The following is a 14,169-nucleotide window of genomic DNA, read 5'->3' as shown; positions in this document are numbered from 1 at the left end:
GGTATATTTCCTTGCAAGTAAGTCAGAAACCTTCTCATATTTTGAAAAATTTGCTAAAAAGGTTCAAAATGAAAAAGGATGTGTTATCTCAAGTATAAGAACAGATCATGGAGATGAATTTGAAAATCAAGATTTTACAAAATTGTGTGATGAATGCGGATTTAAGCATGTGTTCTCCTCTCCATACACTCCTCGGCAAAATGGAGTTGTGGAAAGAAAGAATAGATCTCTTCAAGAAATGGCTAGAACTCTTTTAATTGAAAGTAAAATTTCTTCACGATTTTAGGTCAAAATTTGTTTCAACAGCATGCTATATTATCAATAGAGTCTTCCTAAGACCTATTCTAGAGAAAACCCCTTATGAGTTATTCAAAGGTAAGAAACCTATTGTTTCATACTTTCATGTATTCGGTTGCAAATGCTTTATATTGAAAAATGCAAAAGATCGAGTTGGTAAGTTTGAAGAAAGATCAGATGAAGGCATCTTCCTTGGATATTCTACATCAAGCAAAGCCTATAGAGTCTATAACAAGAAGAGCCAGTCTGTGGAGGAGTCAATGAATGTCAAATTTCAAGACTCTACGCAAGATGAATCCAGTCAGACTCAGTATGAAGAGTCTGAACCTACTACAGACCTTCCAAAGCTTACAACTCAAGAAGTATCTCAGACTCTGGAAGACCAGCATCAAGATGTTCATGAAGATTCAAATAAAGAAAGAGATCATCATCAAGACAAATCAACCAGTAATTGGAAGCATAAGTCCAGTCATCCCAAAGATCTCATTATCGGCGAAATTAATGAAGGAATTCGCACCAGATCCAAAAGACGTGAAGAGTCTAGTGCTGTAGCTCTCATCTACGAAATAGAACCAAAGAGCATAGAAGAAGCTTTATCGATGAAAGCTGGATCGAAGCTATGCAAGAAGAGCTCGAGACAGTTCAACATTAATGATGTCGGGAATTGACATCTAAACCAAAAGGTAAAAGCATTATTGGAGCCAAATGGGTGTTCGAAACAAGATGAATGAAAAAGGAAAAGTCGTACGAAATAAAGCAAGACTCGTGGCCAAAGGATATACGCAAGAAGAAGGAATAGACTATGATAAGACTTACGCTCCTGTAGCAAGGTTAGAAGCTATTCAACTATTACTTGCGTTTGCTTGTTATAAAAATTTCAGGTTATTCCAAATGGATGTCAAAAGTGCCTTCCTAAATGAATTTATCCATGAGGAAGTTTATGTGGAACAACCACCCGGGTTTGAAGACCCAAAGAAGCCAGACTCAGTTTTCAGACTGAAAAAAACCTTGTATGGTTTAAAGCAAGCACCTCGAGCTTGGTACGACAGACTAAGTAAGTTCTTATTACATAATGGTTTTGTCAAAGGTAAAGTAGATACTACTTTATTTATCAAAAAGGAAAACAAAAGCTTTTTACTTGTTCAAATATATGTGGATGATATTATTTTTGGATCTCCTAATGAAAGTCTATGCAAGAAATTTTCAAAGTCTATGCAGGATGAGTTTGAAATGAGTATGATTGGAGAATTAACATTCTTTCTTGGTCTTCAAGTAAAGCAATTAAAGGAAGGAACTTTCATTTACCAAGAAAAATATGCTAATGATCTTGTCAAAATGTTTGGATTGGAAAATTGCAAAAAGACTGATATACCAATGTCAAGCTCTTTGAAGATAGATAAAGATGAAGAAGGGAAGAAAGTTGATCAAAAGCTATACAGGAGCATCATTGGTTCACTTCTTTATCTTACTGCTTCTAGACCTGACATTTTGTTGAGTGTTTGCATATGTGCTAGGTTTCAATTAGATCCTAGAGAATCCCATCTCAGTGCTGCAAAACGTATTATTAAATACGTTGCTTCATCTTCAAGCATCGGTCTTTGGTATCCTAAGAAGGGAGACTTTAATCTTCAGGATATTCATATGCGAATCGCCGATTGCGAGTCGATAGAAAGAGTACTTCGGGAACTTGCCGTTGCTTGGAACGGGGATGTGTCTTGGTTTTCAAGGAAACAAAGCACTGTGGCTCTATCAACAACAGAAGTAGAGTATGTAGCTCTTGGAAGCTACTGTTCGCAAATTCTATGGATAAAACAACAGCTACAAGACTTTGGGATTGAAGACTCATGCACATAAATCAGATGTGACGACACCAGTGCAATCAATCTCACTAAAAATCCAATCCTTCATTCAAGAGCAAAGCATATAGAGATTCGACATCACTTCATTAGAGATCATATTCAAAATGGAGAAATCTCGATTCAATTTGTTGATTCAAAAAGTCAACTAGCGGATATATTCACAAAGCCTTTGGAGAAAAATCAATTCGATTTTATTCGTTCCAGACTCAACATTTTGAAGCTCGAGGAAGTTAAAGTCTAGAGACTCTCCAACCCTCAGACTCTAAACCCTCAGACTTAGACAATCATGGCTATAGACTGTAAGTTGATATTTTATCTAAACTCGAAAAGGTACGATCTTTCGTTCAGTTATTTTATAGTCTCCGTGAAAAACGAAATCTTGTCTTTTCAAAAGGATTAATTTTGGCAGTTAATGATTTTAAAAAGGGGGTGTTTGTACACTTTCCTCGTGCCGATTGAACTTTTCTTTTCAAAACTGAGTTATATATATACAGCTTTCTTTTTCACCCAATCTTCAAAACCCTAAAAGGCATTCTCCTCCCAATCCGATTTCTACTTCGTGTTCATCTTCGAGAAAGTTGTCATCTTTTCTTGGGAAAGCAAGTAAAGGAATCTTTCAACGACAAGGAAGGATGTCTTCTTCGAGGAAGTCTTCAAGAATCGTGAACATGGGACTACAGAGAATGAAGGAGGGACCTACCCATTTCGATCTCACCGAAGAGGAAGAATTATCGAGTCGGCAACAGAGCCCGATTCACTCTCCACCACGTCACTCAACGCCATCTACCCTACAAGGTGCGGGTCAACAACCAGAGGAAGAAATAATCGAGGACGCAGACCCTGTAAGAGTCCAAAAACCCTCTTTTATTTACAAGTTTTACTGTGCGTTGAAAAGCACTGGGACTCCGTTGAAGTACGTGGATGATTTTCTTAAAGATAAGAATTATGGGAATGAGTATATCTTTCTGCGGCGAATGGAAGATTTGGGAATTGCTCCCAAGGGAAAGGCTGAGGAAGCACTTGCGAACATTCCAAGTGACCCTCGTATGTCGGGACCAAATTCGACTGACGGGAACGATGATGATAAAATGTTCAGTGATTTTCAACCTAGAATGGGTGTTGCTGCGAAGGTGAAGGGAAAAAGAATGGAGTTGTTTAAATCGAAGGAACAGGAGAATCTGTTCTTCAGATTGCTGAAACGAGGGGTGATAAACCCTAGGAGTGTTGATTTCGATTTCTTGGATGCCATTAATGTGAACTTAAGGGAGAAGTTCAATCTGCTTCAACTTGAGCAATTTTGCACCGATACCACAGACGGTTATGCGCAATTGACAGCATATTTCTATTCGAATCTCAGCTTTATAGATGCGAATAGAATATCATTCAGTGTTCGAGACCAGGACTATGTGGTAGACGTGGACATGTTGGCGGACATAATTGGAGTTGAATGAGGACATTATCAACCGATCAAAGTCTCAATTGCTCGTGCCTCATTAGAACTTGTCAAAGATAGAGATACAGAGGGAAGAATCATCTATTCAAGGATGCGTGTCATCAATATTGTGCTGCACAAAATTGTGATCAATTGCATCAGGCCCAAGTCTACATCAAAGACTGATGTGTCTAATTCCGAGGCAAAATTGATGTACGCAATCAACTCAGGCAAGAAGTTCTCTCTCCCTCACACCATTCTCTTTCACATGTACAGAGCAATGTCGAAAGACAAGGGCCAATTGCCTTACCCAAGTCTGGTGACCAAGATCTTCAGACACATGCATATTGAACAGCCACATACACTTTGTGTTCGACCGTGCGATAAGATGGTGGTAGGTTTGAAGATGTTGACGAAGATGCGTCTGAAAGAACTTTCCAAGGCAATGGAGAAATTCAGAGTGAAGACTCCAGTACTGTCTGCTCCAAAGAGAAAAGGGAAGGAGGCCATTGGTGCCCTGTCCAAAAAGAAGAGAACTCTCATCTTGGAGGATGAAGATGAGGAGGAAGATCTCACAATCTCTGCCTTGATAAGGACCAGACGTTCTGTACCTTAATCGACAGAACTTCAAAAGAAACAGAGAGAAGAAGAGGAGCAAGCCAAGAACAGAGAAGAAGAAGAGCAGCGAGAGAAGGAGAAAGAAGCTGAAGAAGAAGGAGAAGAATAGAAAGAAAAGTTTGCAGCTGAATCTGGAGAGAAGGGGAATCAAGATACAGAAGAGCATGATCATCACTCTTCCCCATTTGAGGTCCTAGAGACAGGGGGAGTTGGCGAGCAAGAAAGGTCCACACCTCATGCTGCCAATAGTGAAGGTCTAAGACAATCTCCAGCAGATCCAGAAGAGTTTCAAGCTTCTCAATTGCCTGAAGAAGGACACGATACGTCAACACCAAATCTGCAAGATTATACAGAAGTGCCATCGTCTGCATTCACTCCATCTGAGAAAGCAAATGCAAGTACACAAACGGACAATTCAGCAGATTTTCGACGTATTCTTGATGTTCTTCCGGAAATGCGGGCCAAATCTATGCTCACGGATTTTTGTGAAATTCAAGCCATAAAGAATGTTGGACAAGCATCTTCGGTTACCCTGGAGGACAAAATGAAAGACCTCGCTCTACAACTTCAAGCCAATGCCAAGGAGAGGAGGTAGCTAAACTAAGGGAAGACTTGAAGAGGCTAGAAGGCATAGTCCAGTCCATGGGAGATTTCCAGATCGTGCGCATTCCCAAGCGGGCATTCGACTCCTTTCTCACCTTTTTTAATGCTGACAAAAAGGGGAGAAGCAATTTGAAACCAATTTGAACTTTAAACTTTGACTTTAAATTTGTTTTTGTGGTTGAATATGTTTGTTTTTTAGTATGACTTGAGTGAACTTGGGTGTGAACTTGAATATTGACTGAATTGGCTGTAGATTTTGATGCTTGAACTGTTTGCATTTATATCAAGTGTTGTTATATGGTATTACTCATGAAAGACTAACCAATTTTCTGTGGATGCAAAGTCTGGTTGTTTTATTAATCTTTATGAGATAGCCATATTGCTTGAGAAATGTTTTTGCAGGTCAAAGTTGTTCAAATCTATAAGAAAGTTTTGTCACCATCAAAAAGGGGGAGATTGTTGGAGAAATCTTTCCATAATATTTTGAAGCTGACAAAACGTTTCTATCAGTCTAGTCTGGATATTCGCAGACCTTCTGTTTTGAGTCTGAAGACTTTCTGATCACCAGACTCAGCACTCAAGACTTAAGACTCAAGACTATTCTCATTGACAGTCGTTCTGATCCAGTGACGAAGGAAATCCAGAGCCGAAGTATATGGTTGAGGATTTAATCCTATCCTCTGGAGAAGATCTCTTGGTTGGATAAATATAACGGATTCTTTTATTCGTATCTAGATCGATTGAAGATCCGGTGGTCGACGAAATATTCTTGGAAGGTTCTATTCTTGGAAACCAAGATCCTGATTGTATGGGCGAACAGGATTGATGGGCTATCGTCAGGTTCCTTTAATAACTCGAATGATCTTTTTAATTGATTCCGTCCAACGGGCAGATTGGAGGAATTCCTTTGGTAAGTGCCAACGGGTATGATGGCATAAATGAGTATAAAAGGAAGACGTTCTAGTTGTTTTAGTGTGTGTTCGATAGAGAAATTCCAGAGTCTGAAGCATCTTGATTATTAGTCGATACATTTGGAGTGAAATTGTATACACAGAGAGTGTCTATACTTGGTGATACCTTGAGCGAGTGTGGTAGATCATCTACACCTAGAAATCAAGGAAGATCAACGCTGTAACATCTCTTTGTTCATAGTGGAATCCAACCAATTGGCTGTCAGTGCAGAAGAGTGGACGTAGGCTTGAATCAAGCCGAACCACTATAAACCGCGTGTTCAATTCTCTCTTTCCTTTACTCAGTCTTACGTTGATTATTATTTGTCGCAAATCATTCAACTGTCTAAGTATTGTGCAATTATCAAGAAAAATCTTTTATATACCTATTCACCCCCCTCTAGGTACTCGTACTAGCTATATCAGTAATTTCTCTGTACACAAGTGTCTCTTCACACCCTGTATTTGGCTGGTTCAAGAAATAGGGCTAGACAACAAGAAGTGCCAATCTCTTTAATCTCTCTCTAGCCTCTTCACCACGTGCAAAGCATCGAAAGAACAGCAATAACAACTATAAATAAAATAGCAAAGAAAGTTGAAAAGTAATATATATGGAGAGAGAGAGAGAGAGAGAGAGAGAGAGAGAGTGAGTGACGCTTGATTCCTTCTTCCTCTCCTTTGCACAATAATTCTTTTTGTTGTCTGGCTCTCATTTCTTGAACCACCCCTTAAACCTTGTATTAATTAAATATATTAATTTGTCCGTGTTTAGAAAATATTTAGCTGGTGGACGAATTGAAGTTAGGTCCTCCTGCTACTGTCTTAATTTAACTTGAGCCTATCTTATTTGACCTTGGTGCCATGAAATTCCACATTTTGTTTGACCTTGTGACCAATGAACTGTTTACGATCTATATATATAATTTACTGATCAAATTGTGTCTGAACCAACTTCCATAGATTTCAAAATAGTTCATCTCCTTGGGCCATCTAAAAAACGCACTCCTCCATATTGGCCATTTTTTTTTTATGATATGATGCCACATCAAAAGATGTAATCTGGGGATCTAGCTATTTCTTTGGCAGTAATAAATCCATTTTCACACACTATAATAATAGGGTATGAATAATTCAATATCAATTCTATCAATTTGAATGGCCGGTGGGCCTACTAAAGTTAGGCAGCTTCTCACTTCCTGGGACAAAAGGATAAGCATATTTTAATATGACTTTGCGGACCAAATAAAAATAGGAAGCTTCATTATGGATATAATCATTGTAAAACTGAAAAAGAAAATGAAGCTTTAAGGTTTGCAATTTAATTTGATCTACAGACACGTTTTGATGCTAATCTAATGCATGATGTGTCTTGTAGAGAGCGAAGCTAGGTAGCAACCACAGTACTAATGAAGGGAAAATAACAAATTTTTAATGGCCATCATTTAAAATTTACTTTGTTATTACGTCTTTTTGGACACTTGTTGAGCAACTCACTCTGTAAATTTTACAGCTTTTAATGCATTCAGCTCCCATGTAATATGAAATAATGATTGAGACCCCTATGATCAAAGATTATATAACGATATTGGTCTATGAAAATTAAATTATATATTAACTTCTCCTTCGTTTGACAATGTGATGAAGTCCATGGGCCCGCATCAGTGAGACGATTTTTTTTTTGGTCATAACATCAATGAGATGATTATACGATGGTCTTTGTGATGCATCATGACGATGGATGAGAGCGCTGGTGAACAGTAATAAAGCAGAAGTATTGGGGTTGGATTGGAGATGGCCAACTTCTATGCCTTCTGAGCCTAGCTCTATTTTTTTCTTTAATAAAAAACAAATTGGGTCTACGAAAAAGGAGTGGGAGAGAATTTGAAGAACATCCTTTCTCTGATTCCAGCCTTTGGTAGCTTTAATCATGCCAAGACGAAGGTCCCATTTCCGACCCACTTATTCCCATGAAATTAAATGAAATGAAATGAAAAGATGGCTGTGCCGAGGAGGATACAGATCAAAACAGAGCATGAACGATGACAGACGAAACAAATGAAGAGATTTGAAGGCAAAAAAGAAATGGAGCGTCAAAGAGCAATCAATGGATAAAGAAACACAAACTTTTTGCGGAAATGTTTGACTATCAACGGCCAAGATCAAGTATTAGCAGTCCATCGATCTTAGAACGTTCAACAAAGACCCAAAAGACGAGGAAGAAAGAGGAGATGGGCAGGGACTGTGGAGCTTTGTAACCTAACCTTAGTTAAGGCCTTACCTATCCACCAGTCAATTACTTGGGAAGATGAAAAGTTGGTAGCAGATTGCTCCAAGTTGTCATCGGCCAAAATTTAAAAACAAAGAAAGATTGTTGCCAGTCGTCTCAATTAGGACAAGAATAGTGGACTTATAGACAATCGCATGATATCAAAGGTGACCCATAGGAATGCGTATCTACTTTACTGGTCAGTACCCACCGACAATGTCTAAGTCTCGTTTCTTTCCTCCACGGGTAAAGGACAAATTGTATTATTTCGGTCTCACTAGAGTACTTTAATGCTTAAAATAAAAACTTTGATGCTGTTGTCCTGAAAATAAGAACTTTGGTTTCCTCTCCCCTCAATACACTTCGTTTCAACCAGCTGAGCACTCTTGTTCAATTCTTTGCCACTCCCAAATCAAGCCATGCCCATCACAGAGCTCTTTCTTGGAGCCTTTCTTCAGGTGATGTTTGACAGGTTGTGTGACATCTTGGATATTCACTTCTGCTTTCAATTGAATAAATCGAGCATTTCATTGATACGCCTATTGTGCCATTCTCAAAGCTAATCACTCATGAGATAACTAGGCTATCTGGGGAAGTAAATAAGGGATTTTAATGCAATAGACTTGAGGATTCAACTAGGAATCAACTACTCGACCGTGCTCATCTGCCAATGTCATTACGACACAATAAGATTGATTAGAGGTCAGAGATAGGTCGATTCGATCGAAATATGTGGTTGAATGTGGGTGATTCCACTAAATTGCAAAATTCTTGTCAATCAACACTAGACTGATTTTTTTGTCATTTTGGTACACTATTTCCGTATTTAAAATCTTGAGATTTTTATGACTACCGAGAGTTGTCAATGTGTTGAAGGGATTCATTGTGGCTTGAAGAAAATCGATCACGGGTCATTTGCACTAAAAATTCCTGAAAGCTACCGGTAACCTAGGTCACGCTAAAATTGCGCCGATTGATATTAAGTGCGGGTTTGAATCTAATTTTAGAAATTGAAAATTTTGTCATGTTATAAGTTATTTTAGGAACATCGACTCGTCTTAGAAGATTTTTCTGCAAATCGGGATTTTTGGTGAAAAAGTCGAGGTATTTTTTGTTCAAAAGTCCAATGACCATTTTTTATCACAAAATTGGAATGCAAATAGGTTTATTGGCGAGGAAAAATGCCAATTTGATCGATGATATCTTGGTTGAATTTTTAGGGCCAAATTGAGTTGATTCAAGAAAGAATTGAATCCAATTTGTGCCAAATGGGTGCAAAATTCGTATGCCCCCCTGAGCCATGACTTTTGGACCATTTCAAACTTCTAGAAGAGGAGTGTTTTGGCTGAAAATTTGATGTGGATGACAGCATGCATGGTGGGACCAAGCTAGGGGACAAGAAGATGAGGTAGAAGACCATGGTGGCCCCCTTAGCCAAACCGATTCCCCCTCCTTTTTCCCCCTCCATATCCCCCCATCAATGCCGCTTGCCACCTGTCGAACTGCTAGAATGCCGCTGTCACATGTCCGTGCTCGCCCACAGGTCTTGCGCAAGCTATGGCCATTTCGCCATCCAAGCCATGTGTTCCTTAGCCAGTTGCCATCAAGCAGGTTGCTTGAGCTTAGAGGCTGCCGGAGCTCAGGTTGCCGCCGTTGAAGCCCCGGAACCACCCGTCTAGCCTCTGCTGCCTCCACTGCCCCAGTGTCGCTGAACCAGCCACCATTTTCTTCTCCTTCAGCCAAGAATAGAACCGGACAACAGTGGGCCTCTAGCCACTGTTTGGCCCGTTTCCTAGCCATTTTCGACCCCGTTTGGCGATCTCGCTTTGGAGTTTCTCATCCCCCACTGCATCCTCCTCATTTTGATCCGAGCAGATCATTAATCAAGTGAGTTTAACTCACTAATCCTTGCTTAGTAAGTTAATGACACTTAATGGTTGATTAGATTAAGTTAAGCTAGGATTAGGTGGTTATATTAAGTTAATGGATTAGCCATTTAATTAATCGTTATTGCATCTTAGGTGGTTAGATCAGTGTAATTAGCAACTTGATAAATGGTAGTATTTATCTAGTAGGGTTCGGGAATTTTCCGAACTCGAATCAGTGTTTAATTAGGCTTTATGGGCCTAAGTATGCATTTTTGGTATTTAATAATTAATTTCCGTAATTATTTAAGTAGTTATTTATTTTGGGAAAATTAGACCGGGATAGTCTGTGACTATATTTTTATGCTGAATTCAATAGTGTATTTGGTTTATTTAATTGACTATTATTTTACGCAAATTGAGTCTGATTGGCAATTTTGGAGTATTTATCCCAAAATTTATTCATTTCAGTATTTAATTAGAAAATCACTGAGCGTTAGTTTACAATGCCAAAAATATTTTTATCGATTGTATAGATGGTGGGAGTTTTGAAAGTAAAGATATTATATTTTTGGCTGAGGCCAACCGTCTATCCATACACGATTATTTTTATAGGGTATCTTTAACACGCGGAAAATAGGCCATGATATTATGTTGATTGAGAAATTTAAGTGTGGAATACCACGTTCTTGGCCATGAGAGATTAATCGTGTGATGATTTATAGTTGTAGGAAGATCACTATCGAAAGATGAGATGACGCATGTTATGAGTTGAGTCGTAATTAACCGCTGAAGTATGGCTGTGCTCTTTGAGCCGTAATTAACCAACTCCTAGAGGTTGTGCCCATTGGGCCGTAATTAACCACCTCATAAGGGTTGTGCCCATTGGGCCGTAATTAACCACCTCATAAGGGTTGTGCCCATTGGGCCGTAATTAACCACCTCATAGAGGTTGTGCTTGTTGGGCCGTAATCTACTGCCTAACTTGGACAGGTTGTGCCCATTGGGCTGTAATTCACCACTGAACATTTAGTAGGCCATGCCTGTTAGGCTGAAATTAATAGTTGGAGTGAGTAATTGAAATGACGTGTGATGGTCCCGTTGACATGTAATCAACTGAGTCGATTGATCGATTTGATAATTTGATTAATTGAAGTGAATTGGTGAATTTGTGAATTATACTGACTTGTATGAAGGAACTGAGGCAAAGGTAAGATCTTTGACTCGTGTTTGTGCTAAGGTAGCCCTTGGGGCGTATTTTCTTCCTAGTCGGGGCTTACGGAGTTGAACTTACTGAGACGTCGTCTCACCCTGTAATGGGATAACATTTTCAGGTCCCTAGATGGCAGTCATGGAGGACTAGAAGCCCTGGAGTCTGGGAAGGTGGAGATTGAAGAATCGACGAATGTGTCTGACTGGTGGGTTATAAGACAATTCTCTTTTTGTTAAGCCGATATGTTTGTAAAACAGTCTAGTATTGTATATAAACCTATTTGTTTATAAAAGGCTTGTTTTTGTTTGAAAATTTGTGGCCCTACTTTCCTATCTCATCTTATTGTTGTCTGAGGATTACTTATTTGCTTATGCATGTGCATTAAAAATTGAAAGAGTCGGCGATGCATCCCAGGACGTCCCTATTTAATCGACCGCAGAGGGATGGGCACGTGCTCAGAGGATCGGGGTGTGACAGGTTGGCCTCTTGTGAGTTGCTCAACTTTGCACGGTGTGAGGGGATTGATAAGCTGCTGTAGAGGACAGGCAATTGACTAGTGATCGTGCAGTGAAGACGTGGCTTGAAGATCTTAGGGACTTGGCCTACCACATCGAAGACTTGCTTGATGAGTTCACCACAAAATCTGTGAAAAACAAGTCCAAGGTAGAACCCAGCACTAGCAAGGCACGTTCCCTCCTTCCAAGTAGTTGCTTCATATTAAGCCCGAGAGTGTTTATGCTAGACCACAAAATGAGATCCAAGATAAAGAAGATGGACAACAAAATACATGAGATTATAACTCAGAAAGATAATCTGAGCCTAACAAAGAATAATGGACAACGATTAGCATATAGATGACTGGATAACTCGCTTCCCACTATGCATTTGCGCAAGCCTTATTTTGTTAGTAGGGAGGTCGAAAAAATGGCGATCCTCAAATTACTGACTAAAGAAGAAGAGAATAGAACATGTGTGGATCTAAAAGTGATTGCCATAGTAGGGAGGGGGGTATTGGGAAAACAGCTCTAGCTCAACAAGTCTACAATGATGTGAGAGTCACAAATTATTTTGAGGTGAAAGCATGGGTTTGTGTTTCCGATGAGTTTGATGTGCTTGCTATTACAAAGAGAATCCTAGAGGCAACCGACTTCCCTTTGTCTTGTGATGGTAAGGACTTGAATTGGCTTCAAGATAAGCTCAATGAAAACCTTTTTGGGAAGAAGTTTCTTGTCGTGTTAGATGATGTTTGGAATAAAAAATATGGAAGCTGGACTATCCTCTTGAAGCCTCTTCAATGGGGAGCAAAGGGAAGCAAGATCATCATCACGACTCGCAACCTTAACGTTGCTGCATTAACCAATGGTACATTTCACTCTCTTGAACAATTGTCTCTAGATGATTGTATGACTTTGTTTGCATATCATGCTCTTGGAGCAAAAAAATTTGATCATCATCCTGATCTCAAAATTAGGTTAGAAAATAGTTGAGAAATGCAAAGGACACCTAAATGAACATTTTTCATGAAGACACCTTAACCCAGTTCTTTCTATATCGAGAGTAGTAAATCGCCAAAACCGTTACATAAACTGTGTCCGTTTCTAGAAAGTCTATTTTCCAAAATCAATTTGGTTTGAGATCCTAAACTTGTCTATTTAATCTAAAATTTGACTACGTTAAATTGCAAGATGTTATGAACAACTTTTATGAAGGAACTCTTTATAAATTCAAACCCTAAGAGTTGGTAAAAATCCATTGAACACCTGAAGGTCATAAGTTCCAGCACAAACAGAGGTTATGTTTTGATTGAAACAAATCTGAAATAATGTTCTTTTAAATCCATACAATCTTAAGTAAAATATATGTCATAGCTGGAGATGTATAAAACATTTCTCAAGAAGGAACACACCTCAAAATCATGGCACATTTTTCCCCACAAAAATGGCAAATGGCAAAAGTCCAATAAACTGATCCAAATTTCAGCTAATCCAACTTACTTAACACTAATCGTCCTTAGCACTAATCTTTATTTGCACTAATTTAACCATGCTAATTAACACTAATCTAACCTCTAAGCGCGATTAACAACATAATCAAGGATTAGGGAGTTAACTCACTGGAATTCGATGGCGACGCAACAGTGGTGAGATCCTGCAACTACCGGGTCTCCAATGAAGGCCAAATGGCTGCCGAAAATAGCCTACAAGCTCATGGCTTGTGGCTGGTTCGGTTCTGGATAAGCAGGCTGTGGTGCGAGAGGTGGCTGCTTGGAGCTAGGACAGCAGTTGAACACGGGGTGGTGCGGCTGCTGATGTGGGGAGTGGTGGCTGGTGAAGTTGGCATTGGGGTTGGCGGTGGAAATTTTGGTGGTGGTGTGGCTGAGGCGAACCAGCTGGAGGTGGGACGAGCGTGAGATGCTGCTGGTAGTGGCATGCAGGAAGATGGAGCAGTAGGCAGCGATGATGCAGCAAGGTGGAGTAGCTAGTGTGAGTGGAGCGGCAACAAAGAAAAATAAATAGAAAAGGGAGGAGAGGGGATGCTAGATGGTGAAACAGGGGGCTGGCGTCGATGAGGAGTCACGGCAGCAGGATTGAAGGGGACAGGGAGGAGGAAATGGGTGGCTGGTTTGCTCGTAATGGGGGCTGAACATGCGTGAATGGGCGCTGCAGGGGGGGGCTGCTGAATCTTGGAGAGAGGCCAATTAGTCAAGGAAAATATCTATCGTAATCATTACTTAAGCCCTAAACTCTTCATGCCTTAATGTCAATGGGCCACGAAATCACAAATTAACCTTCAAATCGCAAAAATTAAATCATGCACAGCCTAAATCCCTTTTCTTCAACCATTTGAATTTCCATTTACTTTGCAATTTGTTCAAAAACCGATTTTTCTATAAAAATCCGGACTCGACAGAAATTTGCCGGAAGATAAGACGATATCCTATAAATGAATCGTGACACGCTTGAATGTTCGATTCCCAAAATCGAATTCTATTTTGTGGTTAAAATCGATTGGACGTGATTTTAGTTCAACCTAACCTATTGGGTAACTTTTAAGGATTTTATCGCA

At 39.6% G+C, this 14,169-nt stretch overlaps 2 protein-coding genes across 2 annotated transcripts in view; both read left to right on the top strand.

Moving 5' to 3' along the window:
• LOC120290574 (structural maintenance of chromosomes protein 1-like) overlaps positions 1–11,284 on the top strand; it is a 15,007-nt gene extending 3,723 nt beyond the window's left edge. The window contains exons 5-6 of the mRNA XM_039306878.1: positions 11,087–11,100; positions 11,225–11,284. Of these exons, the coding sequence (XP_039162812.1) occupies positions 11,087–11,100; positions 11,225–11,284 (74 nt within the window). The remainder of the gene's footprint in view (positions 1–11,086; positions 11,101–11,224) is intronic.
• A 787-nt stretch (positions 11,285–12,071) lies between these two features.
• LOC120290573 (putative disease resistance RPP13-like protein 1) lies at positions 12,072–13,513 on the top strand. Its single transcript, XM_039306876.1, has 2 exons — positions 12,072–12,465; positions 13,242–13,513. Exons 1-2 carry the CDS (start codon positions 12,072–12,074, stop codon positions 13,511–13,513), a joined length of 666 nt encoding a protein of 221 aa, XP_039162810.1.
• The last annotated feature ends 656 nt before the right edge of the window (positions 13,514–14,169 follow it).

This window comes from Eucalyptus grandis, chromosome 2 (genome assembly GCF_016545825.1).
Source record: "Eucalyptus grandis isolate ANBG69807.140 chromosome 2, ASM1654582v1, whole genome shotgun sequence".
In the NCBI taxonomy this organism is placed as follows: Eukaryota; Viridiplantae; Streptophyta; class Magnoliopsida; order Myrtales; family Myrtaceae; genus Eucalyptus; species Eucalyptus grandis.
Note: the sequence above shows the minus strand (reverse complement) of the source record. Positions and strands in the feature narration are given on the sequence as shown.

What these genes read in the sequence shown, in the direction of transcription:
- LOC120290573 (XM_039306876.1), top strand. Translation starts at nt 12,072, where the DNA reads ATGTGTGGATCTAAAAGTGATTGCCATAGTAGGGAGGGGGGTATTGGG. An exon ending in CGTTGCTGCATTAACCAATG is followed by an intron (nt 12,466 to 13,241) that starts GTACATTTCACT and finishes GCGACGCAACAG; the next exon opens with TGGTGAGATCCTGCAACTAC.